Below are 22,553 nucleotides of genomic sequence, written 5' to 3' on the forward strand. Positions count from 1 at the left end.
TATTTTACATTTAAATTTGATGTTTATTATTTATTACTGAACCTAATTAAACTTGTACTTTTCTTCGTCCGAATTGATGTTTAAAACTATTGGTCTTACCTAGTATTGTTTTATTCCTAATATTGTTTTTTTTTCTGTTTGAATTGTTTCTACTGTCAGTGACTTTCATTTAATTATTCTTGATTTGTATTTTCTTGCCTTCTCGACTGTGGAAAAATAWATTTTCTTTGAGACCTAATTGATAAAATAATGAATAAATTTTAAAATAAATAATTACAATAGATTCCTGCATCACAGGATATCATTTTAATAAAATCTAATCATGTTTTTTTTAACATGGAGTGAAACAGCTGAGAACTATAAACAGGCACATGATGGATACCGGACATTATAAAAATGACACACTGACAGGCACTTTGTCATTTGAGGTGTGCTAAGAAATGAGTCCAATAGCATCACAGACTGGTGTTAAGAAGCAGAACCGGGCTGTGCATCAGTCCGTAGGGTGGTCCCCAAGCCTTTGGTCTACTGGTGAAACATGTAGTCAGGCTTGGGGTATCCAAACAGCTCAAAGTCTGCTTCGTACAACTTRTACAGTTCTCTCCTTTTAGTAACAGGTATCTGGGAAAACCAGTCCCTTTCCCAGCTGGCTTCTGTTCGGTTTCTGGCTCCTAAAGGGAATCGTAGAAGGTGATCCACATTCAGCAGCTTCAGCAGGCGCTCCGAGTCAGTTTCCAGAGTTTCCAGTCGACCAATGAAGTCGTATTTTACCTGACATGGATGGCACAGACGATACACCTGCAACACAGAGAAGCAATTAATGATTGATGATTTAACACACAAAAATATTTATCAGTGCAAAGGAAAAAGGACTTGATAAGGTGCTATATAAGTTCAAGCCATTTACCATTTTTACCATAAATCTCACAATCTGTTCAACAAAACTCTTATTCCAACACTTTTTTTGCCTTTCAAAGCCCCGGTTAACATTTAGTTACTTACTGGCTATAAACTTAAGTTAAATGGGAAGTTCTGAAAGTCATAATCACAAAAAAAAAACCCCATACAAAACACTTGATGTAAACTTCAAAATGAACCAACACTGGCTTATAACCTAAAACAATCCAACAAAAATGCAAGATAAAACTTGAAGGCTGTGCATGTACACATTTACCTGCCGCCAGTGTTCATTAAAGATGCTTTTCCTCTCAGTCTCAGGATCGAGGAGGTACGAGACAAACTGATGAAATGTGGGTTTGATTCCTGCTGCGAACGCCTCAGCAGCCGTCTCTGCCAAACCCTCGGACGCGTTGCCGTAACGGCGCAACATAACCGAACCGAAGTGCCTGTAGAAGTCCTCGTTGGGCCTTAACACACAACCACACAYGAGGTGATCAAATGCATAAAAACAACATCTCCTGCAGCTTAAAYAAGAAATGCCAAACTTTTCAGTTTTGATTTCCCCGCAAGGGAACATCATCAGCTACAACAAAAAAAAATTGTATTATTTGCCGCATCTTTAAAAATGAGACGATTCATTTTAAAAATCCCACGTGAAGCTGGATTTTTTTTCCCTAAAACACGTGTTTATGCTCGCTGAACACTCACCTTCCAAACTTGTTCCTGAAGGCAGAGATGAGGCGCACAAATGGATCTCGGACAAACAGAAACTTGGTGTAGTGCTGGAGCTTGAGCGCCATCAGGTGGCGGGACAGTGAACCGTAGTGTCGCCAGAACCTGACGAAAACRAAAAAGGAACCACAAAACAATGCGATTGTTGCAGTTCTTTTTGTAGTTTGCCACCTCAGTGTCCGTCCAACTGTTCAAGACATTTTAAACACTCTGCGATGACAGGRGATTACTGGAAAACAACAAAAATCGCAACATTTCTGAAAGGGGCTAAAAAGATGCATGGTGGGTAACGCTGCAGACTGAAAGAAGGCGTTCAGCCCCCGAGGGGAAGAGAAAGGACCATCTGTGCTGCAGCACCGAGCACCGCCTGTCCTTTCCACCCTCTCTTCCAAGTCTCGACTCAAACGTGTCTTTTTGACTCGCTGATAGTTTGTCAGCTGGCTGTAGTAAAATTCCACGCCTTGGAACTGCGATGGAGACGCCGRCTGTTCTATCTGAGAATATATTGAAGTTCTTACAAATAAATGCAACAAACGGTACAGAATATCTATTTTACTCTTCAAATTGATAAGTTACAAAATACAACAGACTATAATCAGGAGACACAAACAAAGGCTGCTTGATTTAAAAATAGAACTGCATTATTAAACCCTGGATATATATAAAGCCCCTGTAGGTGACATAAAAACAAAGAATCTTTATTTTTTTATGTAGCTTTTATGTTCCTTAAAACCTCTTGAGCCCCAAGGGGTTTTCTTGATGTTTTCGCTCGAAATACCATACTGAAATGTAATTGAGTGTATCTCAGCATTTACATACTCTACTTAAATAATCTTGGTATCAAAATAAAGCTAACACTTGGGAGATTTTATTAAAAGTGTAAGGTATTAAAACAACTGCTGTGGTTTTAGAGATATTAAGGATGGAACATTATAATTATTATTATTTTTCCCTCTCGTCTGAATAATGTTTTGCATTTGACAGTATATAACCCATATAAAACCATAATGATTGAGGCTRAAAACTCTTGGAAACCATAAATCCACTTGTGAACATCACCTGTGCAAAGATTCATGCWGCTAAAATTAACTGGAGCAAAGTTACAGAGGTTTTAGTAAAGAAATAATTTAGCATTTTGTCATTCTGCACAGGRCAGACCATGATGGTACCATTAATAAATGTTTAGTTTTTAATTGCAAAAGTTATTTATTTTTTCTTACCTGCCTGAAAAGACTTGTTATTGAATGTTTGTTCTTTTGAAAAATCATCCAAACATTTATTTGTCACCATATACATTGCATAAAATAATGAGAAATTATATTTGACTTCAGCTGGACCATATTCACTCAAAATCAAGTGAAAAAAAACTTTTAACACACTTTACAGCATATTTAGGCATCTTCTTTGACTTATTTTAAAAAATAATGTCAGTTTTTTTCCTTTAAAGATTTGCTTGATTGTATTTACAGATCTGCAAAGACACCATTTTGTACAGTTGTTTACTTTCTGATTCAATTGCTGTCATTTGAACTGTGTTTGGTTGATGTAAATATTGTTTCCAAGAACTTTTATCCAAGATTCTTAGCTTTTTTTTTTTATACCAAACATGTCAAGGTTCGACTTACAGATCTTTAGTTAACAGAAGTTAAAAGATATAAAAATGGGAAATTCTGGTTTATGGAGCTCAAGAGGTTAACTGTCTCAAACCAGGTGTTTAGCAGTAAAATGAGTCTCTTTGAGGTTTTTTTGCTTAATTCCCAAGATGTGATCTTGGATTTGTAACTAAACTTTAAGTGCGTTTATGTGGCTCGGTAAACATTAGAATATGTCTCAGTGTYTGGCTTGTTGGCTGAGACTTTTATATACTGTACATTTATTTACTGGAAACCATTAAAAAAAACATACAGTACGTCTTGTAATTCCTACTTGGCAAAGGTGAGGTGTAGAGAGGAGTTRTGTACGAGGTCAGCAGGCACAGCCTCCGGGTCCGTGTAAGGTTTTCCAGTGGAGGGGGAGATCAGAGACTGAGACAGGACCACCATGACTCTCTTCCAGTTGGTGCACGCTACCTGAACAGATGGCAGCCATGGGAGATAGTGGAAACAAAAAAAATAGATCAATAATTCAAAAATATAAGAGGAACTAAAAATGTGGATGGTTGTAAGTAACTAAATGAGTTTTGGGCTAAAATAAAAAAAATAAAAAATAATACTATAATACACAGATTTTTTGCTGTACTGTTAATTTCCTTCAAAAAGAAATCAAACCCAGCAGCTAAAAAAGCAAATAGTCGTTATAATCTACATTAAATCTAAGTTTTCTGGCAAATACATGCATTCTTGCTCATGCAAAATCTTTTGTCGCCCATATACCCTCCTCATCTCATCTTGAACTCGCATTGTTAGCCATCCCCATACTTCTGCTTTAATCTGCTGGATTACACCTTTATAATTAATGCTGGTAGGTTTTCATTTTTCAAACATCACTAATTATCATCAACTAGGGGCGTAACAAAATATTGATCCACATAAATAAATCAGTTAAATGATTAATGATTTAATTACATCAAGGCAAAATATATATATATATTGATACATATTGTTAACATATGTAGATCAATATCATATGCACATCTAACATGATTGTGTTAGATGTGCTTTCATTGACATGCTTTTTTGAGTTGGAGCTTTGCCCAAGACGTTTTTTGTCACATGAGAGCTTTTATAAATATGTCTAGTATTTTGTGAGAATAATTGTGACTATTTTGAGAGAAGAGTTGTCAAATATATTCATGAACATGTTGAAAACTCAAGAACTTCCAAGCGAGGAAGATGAGAACCTGATGAAAGTCACAAGATATTTTAGAGATTCCACCATCACCATCCTTTCACTAGAAGCTAAATGCGTATAATGAAGTAAGGAATAACTGAAGACTTTTGCACAGTCCAGCCTATTGTTAAGCAGTTGTACAGTAGTAGTAGGAACACACAAAAAGATGACTCAAGTTCCCCCACAGAGCTGCCGTACCTTGGGGACGTAGCAGTAAATAATCTGATGTGTATCATCCACAATCAGGTGGTCCAGTTCCCTGATAGGAATCTGTTCAAACGCTCGAGTCCTTCCAGGAAAATCCACATCGTCCTTTCCTAGACACACATCCAGGACCCTCTGCTGCCGCGCCTTCTGTTCACCACCATCAGCAGTCCTCGCCTCCTCCGACTCCATCTCTTTTTGCTCCACATCTGTGACTTCCTGAGCTGCTCCTTTTGAGAAAAGCGTAGCTGCAGAGGCGGCGTTGTACACAGCGACGGGGGTTCTGGTCTGCGTTCGATCGGTGGACACAGACAGAACAGAGCCYGTAGTGATCCCGGTGCAGCAACCGGACTGAACAGACTCGTGTTTCAGCTCCCGGAAGGAATAGAGGTTGAAGCCTCCGACGTCGTCCCAGTAGACAATGATCAGCAGGATGACAAACAAAGAGCCAAGGATGAAAGCCACCCGCAGGCCTCGCCACGCTCCCATGGTTATTACGCATCAGAGGCTGTGATTGGTGGAGAGAAAGAGGAAGTGGTTATCTCYGCTCCATGGTGGTCGTCCTAAGACGGAAGCCGACACTTCCTGCTGGGTAGCTGCAATCAAAAAGAAAGGGGAAATGAAGAAAGAAGAAACAAAAAGTGCAGTGAACTTAAAGCCAGATTTACTCTAAGCAGTTCTATTTTCAGTGACTCCTGTGGATTTTTTTTGTCTTCAGACTGTAAAACAACTCAATGAATATAAAAAGTAAATGCAAAATGAGACGCCTGGTGGCATACTGAGTAATTCATATTATCATGTCTGTATTTTACATAAACATAAAAAGGGACAAGTTTGAAAATCCCATAGGGTCAGGTCAATTAAAGCATCTTTGTGTGCTCAGGCACATTTTCTAATGTGTTTTTTGTTTTCATTAACATAACCTTCAGCTCACACATCTGCAGTGTGTGTGCTCATTGTGGATTTAAAACGAGTCAAAGTGTGGAATTTTTTTGAATATTGAGGAAGTTTTATTTTCACTTTATCCATCTCGGAAGCTTCAAAATAACGTGCACTTTGTTCAAATGTGGTGATTTTTAGCCTGGCCTTGTTTTGTTTACAAGAGTGTTTGAAAGCACCTTTTTATTGATGTCATCAGGAGTTACAGCCRTATATTTAAAAAGGAGACTCTCACAGCTTCACGTTATCGGCATTACATGAAGGGATTTCCTAACACTATAGTTGCTGACAGACAAACATTGCTAATTCTAAATAAAGACGAGAATAAAAGAATAGTATTTCTGAAAATATACATTTAATTCAGGATATATTCAAAATATAAGCTCATTTAAATATGGGATTGCTTAATTACGATATACTTTGAAAGTTTTCTTCAGCTGGTCTTATCTAACAATGACTGTATTAAAGCTGCAGTCTTGGTAAAARGCCTATTTCACCTTGATGACAGTGACAGGTTTATCCAGGTAGGAACCGATTGTTTTATTTTAATTTTCACAATTATGATTTGAGTGCTGAAAACATTTCCCACAGTGACTGTGGGAATCCTGCATGCTCAGACCACACCGCAGAAAACTGTGTCAAATATCACAGCCAAATAATAAAAAAGTGATAAAATTCCAGCCTGAGAGAGAGAGAGAGAGAGAGAGAGAGAGAGAGAGAGAGAGAGAGAGAGAGAGAGTGAGAGACCCTGCCCTTGAGAGAGAGAGAGAGAGAGACCCAGNGAGAGAGAGAGAGAGAGAGAGAGAGAGAGAGAGAGAGAGAGAGAGAGAGAGACCTAACAAGATTCAGAAGTCAGGATTTTTTTTTTATTAAAAGCATCCTAAGCAATAATACCGTAATGACGCGTGTACGCGCGCACAACAAAATCGCGCGAGCATCTGTGTAACCTCAAGTTAACCTCAAGTCATATAAACTGACAGAAAATTACTACTTTCTCTGTCCTGTGCAGAAACCACACTCCTGGCAGAGAAGGAGTGTGTCTGACGAAAATTAACATCCACGAAGCCTTTTTTTTTCCTCTGCCACGCGTCATACACACACACACACATTCACGTGCGCACATAYGCGCACAAAATAATATATTTTTTAAACTCTGGAAAGATTAGCCTGCGTGTTTTTGAGATAGGAAACAGATTCCAGCGTGCTCTTTCGCAGACAGCTCGGATGTTGGAGAGACACTTCAAGTTCGTGTCCTCAACACGCAAAAAAAACAGAAAAGAGTGGAAATTATTACCCATGAAAATTCATAATGCCGACATTCGGTTACTGATAAGCCCCTCCCCCTTTTCTACACCGGGAGCATCTCGAGGACAACAGGTCCATCTGAACATCAGTCTGTCTTTCTTTTGTTGGTATTACGACCTGAACCGAACGGGTTTTAATCTTACCCAGAGTTGGACATGCACGGCTCCGCTCGCTCAGCTCTGCTGCTCGGTCAGTGTCCTCCCATCTCAGTCTGCCCCGGTGATGAAGAGAGAGCGGGGGCGGGGCTAATGTAGGATCGCTCTCCTCCACTTACCGAAATCTCGCGTGATCTGTTAGCACATTTAGTTTTTCTGCTAAAAACCAAGATTTTGTCTTGTGTATACATTTATTTTGAATGTCCTTTTACTGATATTAAGATTCTTCAAAGAATATTTCTTTAAAAGCAGTGTTTAACTTTGACACAGCAGAAACCCACTGCCAAAAGAATGCAACACCACAAAATAAGCAATAAGAAAATAAGTAGTAYAACTTTCGAACTTCTAAAGTCCAGTTTTAAACTTCAATCACAACTTTTTATTTTTGTATTCTAAAAAAACTATTCGGCTACATTTGCTGTGTGCAGAATTTTTGTACATTGCTTGAAACTGTTTATTTTTATACCGTTTATTTACTGTAAATAAATGTAAAAAAATTACTAAATGTCTTATCTATTCGTTCAGTTTATCAATCTATTTTTGATGTATGCAGATGAAATTATGTTGTAAAAAAAGGCTACAAAAAGCAAAACGTTACCAAGTCTCCCGAGGCTTAAACAGTGACGTGCCACTAGTGTGAAACGCCACTAAAGCACAACATTCCCTGTAAATGACATACGCAGAGTCAGTCAAGTGGTTCTTATGTTTGAATATTTATTTAAAGTTATTCCCACTGCACACCCCCTCCCTGTGTGAAAGCCTAGTCTGAAAGGAGGAGGATACAGGCCACTATGATGCCACATCAGCACATTTATTGACAAGGCTACTTGTTTAGTTTCAACACCTTCACCCTGCATTGATATGGCACTCTTTGCTGCACCGCAGTAACACATCAGCATGATGAGGCCAGTTCAGAATCAAACCCCTCCAGGAGGAAGAAGGTCCAATAAGACGGGAGTGACTTCAATCAATGGTTAGAAAAAATGAGGCAGTATTTACTAAATATCAAGTTCCACAGAGAAGAAAACGGGTTAGGCGGTTGTGAGGCAGAGAAGAAAATGCAATATAAATATCTTCTCTCTTCTCTCGATGTGGATGCTGATCCACAAGGCGTGCTTTGATGATTCCACTAAAACCAGGGCTCGAGGTGAACCCAAGTTTCACAGTGAGGCCGTGGTCCTTCTCCAGTCAGTGACGCTGTTCCTTTTGTCTTCCACACAACAACAGATGGACTGAAAAAGAAAAAAAAAAGAAAAGACTCAAAATCCTGTGAAATGTGTTTTTTAAGGAATATATGCTTCCTCAAACATTGTTGTAAAGTGTTCTGCAATTCTCTCAGAATATAGCTGGGTTATTACAATGACAGTGTTTATACTGTAAGTACCTGCGTAGTGGACTACAGATCTCCGAGGGGAATGATTTCTTCGTTGATAAAAAACTCAATGGTCTCCTCCTCCCAGTCGTCTACATTGCTGTCGAGCTCATCCGTGTCCACTCCTAAAGACCCAAACAAAACATCTTAAAGTGGGGCTCAGAGGCCAGAGAAAGAAAAGAAAAAAAAAAAGAGGTCGCACCTCCTCTAAGCTCAAGGCGCATGTCCTTCTGTTCGAGATACATCTGCTGCGCTGCCTCTCTGTAGCGACGGTACTCCTCCATCATGGCCCTGCGCTTGTCCACCAGATCCTACACTCACACACACACACACAAAGGGAGTATTTGACATCAATGATTCACTATGGTCTGTGGGTTAAACTGGTTCATGAGGAGCAAATTATTCAAGGAAGGGAGATCTGAAGAAAAACGGGTCAAACCTTTGAAGCCTTGGACTGACTCAGACGATCCTTCTGCTCAAAGATCTTTGAATATTTCTTAAGATCCTTTTTAATCATCTGAAAGAGATCACAGTCTATTTAAAAGGCAAGAAGGCAGCTAAAATGCCACTAATGAGATGAACGGCTATAATAATTTTTAAAAAAAAGACTGCTGCATTCATGAGTCTCAATTCAGTTAGAATCAGGAGATGAGGTGCAGCTTTCACATCAGGTGTCACAAAYGGTACCTTAATCTGATCTCCACTGAGCAGACTGGGAGGTCTGGGTCTCCAGAGCAGCTGACAGAAGCGGTCTTTGTTGTTCTTCTGAAGGAGACGGCCCTGGAATGTCCACAGCCAGTACGCATTGTCCACCTGAGCACAGAAATGTCCAGAGGATGGGACGGGTTTACGTGTGAATTTGCAYCCCCCTGTTAAGGAGCTATTAAAGCAAAGGTTCAGTGCCGAACGTGCAGACGATGCCAACCTTGTGGCTCCACCAGGAGACAGAGGTGACGACGTATCGACCGGTTGGGTCCCATTCGACRTCAGAAGCCATGTAGTGCTCTGCTATGTTCATCATGATGCAGTCGGAGGTGTCCACAAAGGCAAGAGCTCCATTCATACTGAACACACAAACACAAAGCAGCTGAGGAGGTGTTCATCACAGCCTCTGAACAGCTTCAGAATCATGAGCTTRGCTCTCATATGAGGTGTCAAAAGTTTGTCAGGGTTCCCACACCTTGATCAACATCAAATTCAAGGACTTTTCAAGGAATTTCCAGTACCAATTTCTTCAAATTAAAGAACCACGCACAACGGCAATTACCTACTGCTACCTCAAAATGTTACCAATAAACAGGTTTAATGTCATGTAAATTCAATGAAAAACTGAACAACATAGAAGTCGTTGAGTCAGAATCAATGAAATAAAGTGGACTAAATGTACAGCCTTCATTCATATCTACAATACATGGACATGTAATTACGTCCTGGGAGGTTCAGCAGCTCAGTTTGGGAGGAGGGGATGTGAATGTGTCCAGACCCTCAGTGAGGACAGGAGGAGCTGTGATGCTCTCACCTGGGCTCAGAAAGAACGACCCGCCCTGCTCTGCTCTGATTGGATAAAACTATGATTATGGGTCACGCTATTTGTTGAAAGCCACGTCAGTTTACCGTAATCCTGAGTTATCCACCTCAACAAATGTAAGTTTTTTTATTTATTTATTTATTATTACTATTTATTTTTTTACAGATGATGAAAATCAGTCGTGTGAATAGAGATCTTAAATCCACAAAAAACATTCAAGGACTTTCAAAGACAACTGTAATGTTTGGCTGTTTTCACAAACTTTCCAGGGCCTTGAAACCAAACTTTCAAGGATTTCAAGGACCCGTGGGAACCCTGTTTTGTTTAATCATCAATAACCTATTGTTTTCCTCTCACAAACTTTTAACTTTCAGAAATCTAACCTCCTGAGTCCAGCCAGAACCATAAACTGTCCCTGGGGGCTCCAGAAGATGCTGTTGGCTTGCTGCTTGTCAAACATCTCTGCAAAAACACAAAAATCAAACATTTAACAAAGTTTTGGGACATGTTTTCAAGACCATATTACTCATCATATTTAACTGATCTACTTACTTATGAGCTCGATCTTGCCGTTGTTTCTGACGTGATAGAAGGAGGCGTTGATTCTCGGWGACTCTCCGTGGAGAACGGCAAACTTGCTGCCGTTAGGCTCCCAGGCAAAAGCAATGATGCTTTCTAAGAAAATAAAATAAAATGAATTATTTCTGTAGGACAGAACATCCAAAAGAAGGTGTACGGAAACACCATCTCACCTTTCATCTCCATCACGTCAACAGGAACCTGCTTCTCTCTCATCCGGAAGATTTCAAAGTTGGTAACAACACCCTGAGAATAAAAATGAATAAATAAAAATTAGCACCATTTTTGTTTTACTCATACTATTAAGGTGCAAAAATACAATGCTTTGYTTCTCTGAGTACCTGAGTTCCTTTTGGAGTCCTGTCCACTTTCACACACAGATAGTCTCCATTTCTCTGCCAGTGCAGTTTGCAGTCGACCACGTTGAAGAGATTTCGAACACGGATCTCCTGGCGGGAAGGCATCTGCATCAGCGTGACTCTTGCTGGGATGTCCTTGTCCTCAGGGACCCAGAATGCTATGATGTTGTCACCAGGAGACCATGAGAAGTCCCTGTAAGACAAGCCTCATAAATACTCAAGACAGGGTTCCTACAGTTTAAAGYAAGTTAAATTTAAGACTTTTTAATACCAAGTGAAATTAAATTTAAGACCAATTTCATAATAAACACAAATGACAAAAAAATAAAAACTGGCAGAAACTCACGAATCAAAGTATTTTTGGTTGAAGTATTCAAAAATTKCTAAATCACCAATTGTTTTTATCCATATCTAACTGTTTTTTTAATCAACTATAGCAGAAACGTTCTTAGCAGTCAGTTTTTAACTATTTAATTTCAGGAAATCCTCTAACAACCCAAAATTTGGAGTTTTAGGACCCACAGTGGGGTCTAACCCCAATTTGCTGTAAATGAAGCCTTAAAGTGACTGTGACATCAAATTTTTTTGTAAGAAAAGTGAATGCATTTATGGAAAGACAGCAATAATATTTTACAAAACAAATTTCACATTTCTCAGATGAACAAATGAGATATTTGCATGTGAAATAACAGGAAGTGATTTCAAAGGGGAATTTCTGAATGTGAATATTTAAACATTTTTTTACCAATTGTTTTAATATTTGAGGTGATTACAATCATCCTACTTAGAATGTGTTAACATTTTTAAGGCTTCTGAAAGATTGATTTAAGATCTTTTAAGGCTGATTAAGGCCTTATTTTTGGACTGATGAATTCAAGGCCTTTTAAGATTTTTAAGGATCTGCAGGAACCCTGCAAGACTCCTATCAATGTATTACAACAAAATACAATTCTGTCAAAGCGTGTGGCATCGACAAATCATAAGACTCTTACTTGATGCCAGTAATCTTGAGACTCTTCTTGTCCAACAGGCCCATTGACTAAAAACAGCAGAAATGTGTCTTTAGGGTCATTTTCACACATCTTATTTATATTATATGAATTTATTAGGCCTACTTACTGGAGTTTCATAAATGCTTAGAGTGTCTGGGGTCATCCTAGCAAAGAACTTTCCATCATGGCTCCACCTGAGAGTAAATCCAAACAATTACAACAAAACCACACATCGAKTACATTGCCAATTTGAATTTAGGATTATTAACAAGAACAAAAACAAAAGCMGTGTTCTGACTTAAATATGGGCCAGTGTGCAGAGCTCTCGCAGTGGAAGCCTCTCTTCTTCTGTCCAGTCAGGATGTCCCAGATGATGATGGCTTGTGGATCCTCCTTGGTGTCCATCAGTGGACTGAAGGTCACCACGTACCTGTGAGGACCGACAGCAGTTTCAACCCCAAAGCAGAACTTCAAACTAATTCATTCCATTTCTTGACATCTTGAATTCACAATACACAACTCTCAGCTACTACCAGATCAAAATTTATCTCAATATSTGTAAAATTGCTTTATTTATACCATTTTTTGTGTTTGCTAAGTTTGATTAAGACTGAGCCCAAATGTTAATCATTTTTATCATTGATTGTATTCTGAAACATCATTATAATTTGTCCAGTGAATTATCAGATAYTCTACCAAGGCTACCAACAGATAAGACACACATACAGCACAAATATCATCTCCTTTAGCAGCAGGCGATGACTTATGACTCTGCAGCAGTGAGGTGACATGTTAATTACCTCTCACATGGTGAGAAGTCGATGAGCGACACACCCTGATGGCTGAACCTCTGGATCTGTTTGAACTTCTCACCGCCCCACAATGCGATGCCTCGCTGATGGAAAGTAGCCAGGTAGGTGCCTTTAGGAGACCAGCGAACGTATGTCTCTGTCCAGCGCTGCAGARGAACACAGAAGCATTAAGTCTCCTGCCCATCGTATTGACACTTCCTCACTTACTGCTTGTATTGTCTGTAACCTACMGCTCGCTCTTCTGCCAAGATYGGCTCTTTAGCATCATTTGAGAAAATGGCCGTCCTCTCTCCAGCTTCGTAGATCACACTGTACTGGTCACGGCAGTCTGGGTCCTCAATCCAATGACGCATATTACCCTGAACGGAGAGCCAAGAGCAACAGAGGTGTTAACATCTGGACRTGATGGATTTCATAATGACAGGAAGTATTACAAGCAAACAAAACGTTATGACTGAAGTTAAGAGTAGCACTCACAAAATCCTTGAAAGGCTGTTTCTCTGGAGCTTCCCACTCGTCACAGATGTTCATGTACCTGAGAAAAACATCAATAACTCAAACGTCTCCACATCTGCAGATAGGTTTGATGACCGTTACCAATTCTGCCGACATACTTATCAAAGTCAGTGAAGAGGTTGACTCGGAACGTATGTTGTTTGTCAAGTTTGTATCCATCTGCGTTCTTCACCGCCTCAAGAGCCTGAGTGGGAGCGGCATACTCCAAAAAGATGTACCTACATGAAGAATGAGTCTTTGTTATGTCTTCAATTCAGGTATAAAACAGTAGAATGGCAACACAGAACGCCACCCTGGGACAGTTGGGCCACACATACCCTTTGGTCGTGCCCTCCGCCTCTGGATAAAACTCAGTTGTGATTTTGCCAAACTTGGAGAAGATCTTGTGTATGACRTTTTTGAGTTTTTCCAAACGCTCCGGGCCCACCTGAGGAACGTTGTCCACCACGACCACAGAGTCTATCCCATCAGCTTCCTGAGGCTTCTCCCGCAGGACATCATCAAGAAGCTCTGTAAGTTCAAAGTTAAGTGTTATAAAAGATAGAAAGACATCATAATAATAACAACAACAACAACAACAACAACAACAACATTGGCCGTTTTCCTGATCATTACTGCTTTTTGGACTATCTTTGTGTCTCTATGCATTAAAACACATGATTTATCATTTAAATAAACAATTGTTTTTCCTAACAAAACAATTTTCTATCATTCAAGAAAACCAGTAACTAACATTTCTATCGGTACAGATCCTCATGTAAATTTTAGTGATTATGTTGTCTATCACTATTTATTTGAAACTAGATAAATAAGGTAAAATATTTACAAAACTCAGGTCCATTTGACAGTTTTGCTCCAATTATATGGTGAATTACAAATCCAAAACACCTTTTACTTCTAGTTCTAATGAAACTATTTTATGTCTATGCAATAATTCAGACTCCTGCGATTAAGCCTGATGACAAATATCTTAGTTAAAGTTATGTCAGCTTAGAAATGCTTTCATCATATCTGCTTAGTGAAAAACACCTGTTTTTAATTTAAAATGCAAATGCACTGCAGTTCAAACAAATTTATATCCCACAAATTAAACATTTGGATCATTTTATTATTCAAAGATCTCAACTTTTAGTCAACAAACAGTAAACACTAAGAATTTGGTCATTTTAATGATTACACTATCAAACTATCTGTTTTTGAAAGCTGGGCAAAAATGCACACAAAACATCCTAATCAGCACATTTTTTTTTCTAAGGATTGCCATTTGAGTTCATATTACCAGATGTTACATGTTCATTCAAACTGCTTGAATGGATTTTCGCATTTATAGCCTAATTTTATTAATACGCTGTTATCATAGAAATACAAGAGGTCAGAGTGAAGAGCCTTTTAGGGTCTGGGTGAGGCTGAAACCGACGTTTAACAGAACTTTGATATCATTTGGGTGGGGGTACCCTTCAGAAAAGTGGTTGCGACGTTGTTTTCTTTGTCAAGCTAAAGTATCGAAGCGCTGTCTTTAAATATGGCCATTTACAGCAGGTAAAAAACAAAGCAATTTTGCATATATGTCTACGAATTCTAAAATACCACTAATGTTTGTCCCGAAGCTAACAGTTAGCTAGCAGGCCAGAAAGCCGGCGTTTTTCCTGCTACCGCTCACCCTCGTCGTCGATGTCATCGTCGTAATCCTCCGGGTCGCTGAAGGATGGCTCTTCCTCCTCCTCCTCTTCATACTCTGGGTCGTCCACCATAGCCGTCGTATCTTGCATTTAACGAGAGAACAAGACTGAATTTTCTCTACAAGGGAACGAAATCCCAAGAAATGTAAAGCTAACGAGGCTTGGCCGGTGCGGCACCATGTGCGAAAATGGACGAAAGGACGGAAACGTTGCACCGGAAGCTGCTCTGAGGAGCGTGTTCAGGCTGCGAGGAAAAAAATAGATCTTCAAAACATAGGGAACGTATGCGCACAGCTCTTTCAGACTGATTCGGCTCATCAACGTGTTTGGAGATCTATGAACAACGTATCCGCCTCCATCGCACGTTTTTGCTACGCTGAGTGAAGAAAAGAGGAAGCGAAATGTTTCCCGCGAGATAWACTGGACGCTCAAACTGAGTTAAATTAGTTAAATCGTGTACAGATACTATCCTTTTAGCTAGCATTACTACTTTACGATGAGCSGCGTAGCTCATGTTTATCTACTTGTCTGTGTAAATTAATGTTTGTATTGAGACACGTCAGTACCATGGACAGAGAGTGTCTGKCAGTCCTGCCCCGGGTCTGTGAGGTGCTGGCGGCCGCAGGAAGCTCGCTGCCGGATGACACAAGCCTGGAGAAACTTCTCGACTGGTTCACAGCTCTGACCAATTCTGGTTAGTAACATTAGACCTGGTGGGCTGGGATAAGATACTGTGCTCCATCTGTTTCTCGGTGTTTTTCCTTGTTTTCCCCCTCTCTTTAGCTATTTGTTGACCTAGTTGATTCAAAAGAAAAAAGCCACATGGATCAAATCAGGCAAAAGCTGCATAATAAACAACACAGTTTTCTCATTAAAAATATAAATATATCAACATTAGCATTCATCTTAGTAAAAATGAAAACATTACTATAAATGACTGAAAGAAAAATTACATTCATAGCAAAAATTATATTTCAACATCAACAACAAAGTTTGTAAAAGAGAAAACTCCATTCGATGCTGAGGTAAGATAACCCCAGGCAGACCCAGAACTCCCTGGAGGGATTGTGTCACTGGCAGGAGGGATTTCTGGGTATCTTTTCTGGAACTGTTGCCTCTTCAACCTGACCACAGATAAGTCAGACTGACTTTCGATCCTGGTCTTTAGAGCAGTTATCCTCCACAACTTAGTTTTTTCCCTGCTCTTCGCCAGGTCTTCATGTCCCACAGAAGCCTGTTAATGACTCATTTATTCAACTCATTTGTATTGAAGCAGATAAACATTTAAAACAGGCAGGATAGTGGCTCTCGAGGACCAAAGTTGAAATCGCTGTTGTAGAGGATGGTGATGAAGAACGACCCAGCTGGATCCTAAGGTGTTCCCTAGGCCATACTTGAAAAACCTCCAGCAGGAGGAATCCTAATCAGATGCCTGAATCACCTCAGCTGACTGCTTTTAAAGGAGAAGCAGCTCTACTCTGAGCCCTGAAGCTCTTTTTAATCATGATCCACGCTTCAGGGCCACAGGTGAGGGTTTGGTATGTAGATGGGACCAGTAAATTRGGAGCTTTGCCCTTTGGCTAAGCCCCTCTTCACCTCGACAGACCGAAGCAACGCCCTCATTGCTGCAAACAAGTTCCCAGTCTGTCAATCCATCTCCTGCTCCATCCTACTATCACTTCCAGATATCTAAACTCCTGACCCAAAGGAMGCACTTTACCTTTTGAAAGTAGTTACAGACTCAGACTTAGAGGAGCCATTTATTTGTTTGACTGGAAAAGTGTTACAGATACCCATAGTATATATCTGGAATATATTTTCATTTTTCATATCCGAATTGAAACTTTTTTTAATGGAATTGTTATCAGAAGTGTGAGTTTCCTATTGGGAAAATAATATTTTTGATTTTCACAACATTAGGAATGTTCTTGTGAAAATCTGGAGATAAATGAAGTGAAAAAGCTACATTTTATCATAGGAAGAATCATGTTTGAGTTGTCTGAAATGTTGTTTGTGGATAGAAAAAAAAAGTCGTAGTAGCTGAAATGTTCATTTTGATGAGCAAGAACTGCTTTGTTGATATCTGCCTCGAAGCTCTGGTTTATTATAATGATAATATGACTTGCCAAAGTAGAGTAAGGCTCACTGATATTGTATCCAATTAACACTGTTTAATCGACAGAGTAGCTTATAATTTAAAATACATTTAAATTACAAGTGAAAGTGAAATCCTCAGAATTCCACTAAATGTGTAAATTTATTGATACCTAAAATAAAAAATACATTTTTTGAATTATTTCTTCACCTAATGAAGGCGTGTCTCTGCTGGAAGTCTGCCCCTGTCTGCTTGAATTCATATCCACCGTGGTTTCCAAGAGCACGACCTCTGACCCCAGCATCCTGTCCTTCACTCTGAAATTAACCGGCCTATTGGCCGCCACTGAGGACGGCTTTAAAGTTCTTCAGGTTTGGGCTCTTTTCTGTCTTTTATTAAACTCTTAAGTCATCTTCAGTGATCCATCACCTGACTGTTTCTGCTGCAGGAGCGCTCCCTCTTGGACCTGGTCTTTGACTCTGATCACTGGCAGGAAGCTGGACTCTGGGAGGATCCGTGTATCAGGATCGGTTGGATCCAGGGCTTGAGGACAATGCTGCAGCACCCAAACGCTCTCAGTTTCTTTGTACAAGCAGGTGCAACATCATGCAGGAAAATGTTTTGGGGGTGTTTTTGATTTTTATCTCGCATTTCTTTCATATTTGTGTCTTTTTTTTACGTTCCAGATTTGACTGAACCTCTCCTCCAACTTCAGACGGACTCAAGTCTATTTGTTGCTTCAGCCGCCAATCAAATGCTGGCTCACGCTCTGCTTGTCTGTCAGTCTGTCTCGCCCCCTGAGGGACGTCACAACACAGACCAGGAAACAGACTGGAAACATCGAACTCTCCCCCTGGAAACTGACCAAAATGACAGCGTCATCGTTGTGGAGGTCTGCAGGTACCTTAAGAAGTCTCTGGTTCCCAAAGCAGCGTCCCAGCTTCATCAGAGTCAGCAGGTTCTCAAACTGCTGGCCCTGCTCCTGACCCGGGCCGGGCCTCCTCTGAGGGACAAACTGCTGCTGACGGTCTTCGACCCTCTGGAGGAACTGGTGACATCAAATTACAGTCGACTCACGCTGCCTCTGATGGACGTCCTTCTGGCTGCACACAGGTACACCTCACTCATGTTCATCGTCTCATACTGATATTCAGCATATAAAATGAAACTGAATGCAGAGTGTTTGCAGCTACAGAGCCAAACAAGGTGAACTTTAAATCAAAAGAACAAATTCCCTCTGTTCAGTTATTGTTGTGAGCTGTAAAATGCAACACAACGCCAGACGTGAATCAAGAAAGATCTAGATAAAACTCCTTAAAGGGATCCCCGATTAGTTGTAGCATTAGACATTATTTAATAAACGTTTACTTCAGCTATAAACTAGGACTGTACAAATACTGTTCGCTCTTTAGTTTTTATAAATTAAATATATTGTCACATGGACATCAGTGTGTTACTTCTGCTGCAAAGCTTTCTGGGTAAATGAACCTTCAATCCAGCTTGAACGTTAATTTTGGACAATGTCCTGATGCATCTCAGTAATCCAGGTAAAAAATCAAAAAGAAAAAAATTGTATAGGTCYTCTGGACGGGTTCTTCTCTAATGAAACGTTTCGTCTCTCCTCCAAGAGACTTCTTCAGTCTGAGAGTTTCAGGCAAAATTCAGGCTTTTAAGCCCTGCCTCCATGTGACTGATACTCACATCACATGGCTATCGTTGACACCTAATTAACACCTATTGTTAACAGGGGGTGGAGTGATAATGGCAATAGCCGCGCTGTAGGAGGGGGACAACTGAAAACGGAGGCCTCCACCTCTGTTTAATGATGGACGGTCTTTCTTCACAAAAATGGCTTCTTTTACTCCTCTCTCAAAVCAACGTTCCTCTCTATCAAGAATGAGAACATCCTCATCTCTGAAAGAGTGACCGCTGGCCTGTAAATGAGTGAAAACTGCAGAGTTCTGGCCATTAGATGTAGCTCGTCTGTGTTGGGACATTCTTTTGAACAGTGGCTGCTTTGTTTCCCCGATGTATAACTGGTCGCAGTYCTCCTGGCACTTAACAGCATATACAACATTGCTCTGTTTGTGCCAGGGCACCGGATCTTTGGGGTGAACCAGCCTTTGCCGTAATGTGTTTTGGGGTTTGAAAGCCACTGGGACATCATGTGTAGAAAATAAAGGTCTCAGTTTCTCAGACGTCACATGGAGGCAGTGCTTAAAAGCCTGAATTTTGCCTGAAACTCTCAGACTGAAGAAGTCTCTTGGAGGAGAGACGAAACGTTTCATTAGAGAAGAACCCGTCCAGAAGACCTACACAATTTTTTTTCTTTTTGGACAATGTCTGACRCTGGAGCCCTTTTAAATTTAAGTGAGCGTTGACAGAGGAGAACGTAGAAATGACTGTGTTCAGCTGAAAAAGTGGATGGAGGACAACAGAGCTGCTGTATAGAAAGAGAACTTTGATTTTAACCTTTTAGCTTTCGTGTTAGCATCTAAGCTAATTCATATTTATATGGGATGAATGGCGTTAGCTCAGGAGCTAACCCACACACTAAATGTTTGATAAATATTGTGTTTCATCGTTTCAACCCATATATTGTGCAGAACATAAAATTAATTATTTTTTTATTCATTTAATTTAAAAACAAAACAAATTCACATAAAAAATACAAATTAAATTAAATGAAAGGTAACAGAAAGAAGGAAAAGTCTTATATCTTCCCCTATTAAAAAAAACTTAGCAATAATAATTATTTTAAACAATAACAATGTTCAAGTAAAAAAAGACAAAAACTTCAGCACCTAAGCAGCAGCTCTTATAAATACAAACTATACAGTTTCATATTTCTTTAACAAATTAATTTTTATTATTCTTTTAAACTAATTAATTGAACCAGCATTTTTACAGTCAGTATCCAATTTATTCCATAATCTTATTCCCTGGACCGAAGTACATCTGTCCTTTAAATTTGTTTGAATTTTGGGTTTTACAAACATTTCCARTCGCTTAAGATTATAACTTCCTTCTTAACAAAATTTGATTAGATGTTCAAAGGTAATGCTATTTTATGAGCCTTATACATAAASAACAAAATATTATAATTAACTAACTCATAAAACTTGATTAATTTCAACTGACAAAATAATATATTTGATGGTTGACTGTAATGTTTTCTGGTGATAATTCTTACGGCTCTTTTCTGTGAAATAAAAATAGGATTTGTAATTGTTTTACATGCTTTACCCCAGACTTCAATACAATATATCAAGTGTGGAACAATTATTGCTTTTTATAATATAAACAGTACTTTATCATTAAGTAACTCCTTTACTTTGTACAGTACTGCAATGGATTTGGCTATTTTTATTCTTAAATAATTTGTGAGGTTTCCATGTCAGCTTATCATCAATGATGACTCCCAAAAACTTCACYTCACTGACTCTACAGATTTCATCACCCCCGACTCCAAATGAAACATTGATAGTTTTCTTTTTATTACTGATATCATATGATAAGTTTTGTCCAAATTTAATGATGATTTATTAAGTTGAAACCAAGTTAGTATTTTTAACAAATTCTGTTTATATCATTTCCATCAGACGTTTTATGTCTTTACCAAAACAAAAAAATGTGGTATCATCTGCAAATAAAACACATTTCAATTTAAAATATGACTTTATTGAATAGACATTATGGCTTTGTGTGTTTTAGGTTCAACTGTAACCCATCATCATCATCATCAAAATGCTTTACATCAGTAACAAATGGCAACTTGCATAAGTGAAAAATATACTAAATGTTAAAGTTTTAGACAAAGCTCTTGCACAATCTGTCAACACATATGTTATGTGATGGGGATAATTTTCAGCTCAAACCACATCAACCTTTAGCTCAGTATCTGTAAGATTAACTGAATCAAATGCATCTTTATTTTACTACATGTTTCAGCAGCTGTGAAAGTGGTGAACACGTCCCAGACCAACGCGTCGCTCGTCTCCTGTCTTCCATGTTGAACACGGGGGAACCAGCCGATCTCGTTCACGCCGCAGCGGCTCTTCTCCGCAGCGGCCTGGGGGAACGTCTCTCTCATCGGTCTGTTTGTTGCTTCACATTCATCTGAACATGCGACCGCTTGTCCTTTTTTTTAATCAAACACTGAGTTTTCTTCGTGTGCTCGTCTGTCCAGCAGCAGCGACCTCGTTGCTCGGTCCGCAGGTGTTCTGCTGCTGCCTCTGGACATCGCCACCGGCCGCGCCTTGCTGGGCACAAACAGCACAGGTGGCACTCAACAGATCTGCCCGTTTAACGAGAATGTTCTCGATTTTTTTTATTTTTTGACAGCTAATTCAGTTTGTTCCTTCAGCGGATCAGCTCCGGCTTTCAATGACGGAGCAGCTGAAGAGGAAAACCTCCTGTGTCTCCATGATTTGCATCAGTCTGACTCACGTCCCACAGGTAGAGCGCACAGAGAAGTTAAGGACAGTGGCGCCGCCTCGGCTGGATTTCTTATTTTTCTCTCTCCCCTCTCAGGCCCCTGACTGCCTCCCCTGTTCTCCGCGTGAAATTGTGTCTGCAGTTTTGTGCTTGTTGAGGCTGTGCAGCGGGGACTGCTCTTCCTCGCCTTCTGTGTGCTCTGAAGTCTTCAGAAGTGTCCTCGGCAGCGGCAGAGTCCAGAAATGTGCTCTAGATGCTCTGGCAGCTCTCAGCAGCAGCTCAGGTAAAACGAGATCTGCAGCGAGTCGTTGCCTAAACATAACGAAACGTGATTTTAAACAACTGTTTCAACAAGTTGGTTTATATTCTTGGAGTAAAACAGAAATTCGACTAAACTGAGTAAACGATAAGCTGAGTCCAGTCTTTATTATAGAAAGTCACTGTATTTCAAAACAGAAGACTGATTTTTCTTGCTGCTCCTATAACAGCTCAAGACATATAAAATAATGTAAATAAATACAAAAAACATGGTCTGTGTGTTTTCCCAGGAGCAAAGGTCCTGCTGGTTGAGGTGTTCACACTCCTGATCCAGTATCTGAACAGTCCTGCTTCAGATCCCACCGTAAGTTTCTGTTTGATCGCTGCTGTCTGCGTCCTCTTTCTGTGTTTCTCACATTTCACTGCTTTTAAACAAATGCTTGCATTCTTTGTGATTTAAACAATATTTATATCTGGTTTCAGAGTCACTTTATGCTCCAAAGATCGCACAGGGAGCATCAGAAAAATCCTTATAATTTATTTATTTATTTATTTTTGCGCAGGCTGGTGAGCTACTGCCTGTCTTTACTTTTGACCGATTCTGTCTTTTTTAAAGTCTTTTCAAACCCAGTCATCTGACTCGAGATGTGTTGCTGCCATCAACTTCAAAATGACCTTTATTCCTAAAAGTCAGTCCTAAAAATGATACAGTTTAGTTTAGGGCTACAACTAACAATTATTTTAATAATCGATTAATCTGTCGATTATTTTTTCGATTAATCGGCCAAATCATTAAAACGCTTGATTACATAAATATGAGTAAATATAAATTGATTTAAAAAAGAAAAAAATTGTATAGGTC

General features: G+C 39.5%; 3 protein-coding genes across 5 annotated transcripts in view; 1 reads left to right on the forward strand and 2 right to left on the reverse strand.

The window, feature by feature from the left end:
* Positions 1 to 283: 283 nt before the first annotated feature.
* Positions 284 to 7,140, reverse strand: LOC106519650 (carbohydrate sulfotransferase 12). Its single transcript, XM_014011410.1, has 6 exons — positions 7,053 to 7,140; positions 4,660 to 5,261; positions 3,559 to 3,701; positions 1,609 to 1,737; positions 1,175 to 1,367; positions 284 to 798 (listed from the first exon to the last, which is right to left on the reverse strand). The coding sequence occupies exons 2-6, from the start codon at positions 5,152 to 5,154 to the stop codon at positions 526 to 528; spliced, it is 1,233 nt and encodes a 410-aa protein (XP_013866864.1). The 5' UTR covers positions 5,155 to 5,261; positions 7,053 to 7,140; the 3' UTR covers positions 284 to 525.
* A 618-nt stretch (positions 7,141 to 7,758) lies between these two features.
* Positions 7,759 to 15,079, reverse strand: eif3ba (eukaryotic translation initiation factor 3, subunit Ba). Its single transcript, XM_014011411.1, has 19 exons — positions 14,883 to 15,079; positions 13,540 to 13,732; positions 13,321 to 13,440; positions 13,184 to 13,241; positions 12,937 to 13,065; positions 12,695 to 12,852; positions 12,193 to 12,324; positions 12,022 to 12,088; positions 11,895 to 11,941; positions 10,885 to 11,095; positions 10,717 to 10,789; positions 10,517 to 10,639; positions 10,348 to 10,426; positions 9,362 to 9,500; positions 9,124 to 9,249; positions 8,876 to 8,953; positions 8,639 to 8,747; positions 8,449 to 8,561; positions 7,759 to 8,296 (listed from the first exon to the last, which is right to left on the reverse strand). The coding sequence occupies exons 1-18, from the start codon at positions 14,989 to 14,991 to the stop codon at positions 8,461 to 8,463; spliced, it is 2,052 nt and encodes a 683-aa protein (XP_013866865.1). The 5' UTR covers positions 14,992 to 15,079; the 3' UTR covers positions 7,759 to 8,296; positions 8,449 to 8,460.
* Positions 15,080 to 15,183: 104 nt separating this feature from the next.
* Positions 15,184 to 22,553, forward strand: part of brat1 (BRCA1-associated ATM activator 1) — a 10,871-nt gene continuing 3,501 nt past the window's right edge. The window contains exons 1-9 of one of the 3 annotated variants that reach the window (XM_014011407.1): positions 15,184 to 15,595; positions 17,216 to 17,367; positions 17,445 to 17,592; positions 17,683 to 18,109; positions 20,948 to 21,091; positions 21,186 to 21,277; positions 21,363 to 21,454; positions 21,530 to 21,716; positions 21,982 to 22,055. In XM_014011407.1, coding sequence (XP_013866861.1) covers positions 15,442 to 15,595; positions 17,216 to 17,367; positions 17,445 to 17,592; positions 17,683 to 18,109; positions 20,948 to 21,091; positions 21,186 to 21,277; positions 21,363 to 21,454; positions 21,530 to 21,716; positions 21,982 to 22,055 — 1,470 coding nt within the window. In that variant the 5' untranslated portion in view covers positions 15,184 to 15,441. The remainder of the gene's footprint in view (positions 15,596 to 17,215; positions 17,368 to 17,444; positions 17,593 to 17,682; positions 18,110 to 20,947; positions 21,092 to 21,185; positions 21,278 to 21,362; positions 21,455 to 21,529; positions 21,717 to 21,981; positions 22,056 to 22,553) is intronic. The other 2 variants (XM_014011409.1, XM_014011408.1) reach the window with 2 other exon arrangements.

This window comes from Austrofundulus limnaeus, unplaced genomic scaffold, assembly GCF_001266775.1.
Source record: "Austrofundulus limnaeus strain Quisiro unplaced genomic scaffold, Austrofundulus_limnaeus-1.0 Scaffold80, whole genome shotgun sequence".
In the NCBI taxonomy this organism is placed as follows: Eukaryota; Metazoa; Chordata; class Actinopteri; order Cyprinodontiformes; family Rivulidae; genus Austrofundulus; species Austrofundulus limnaeus.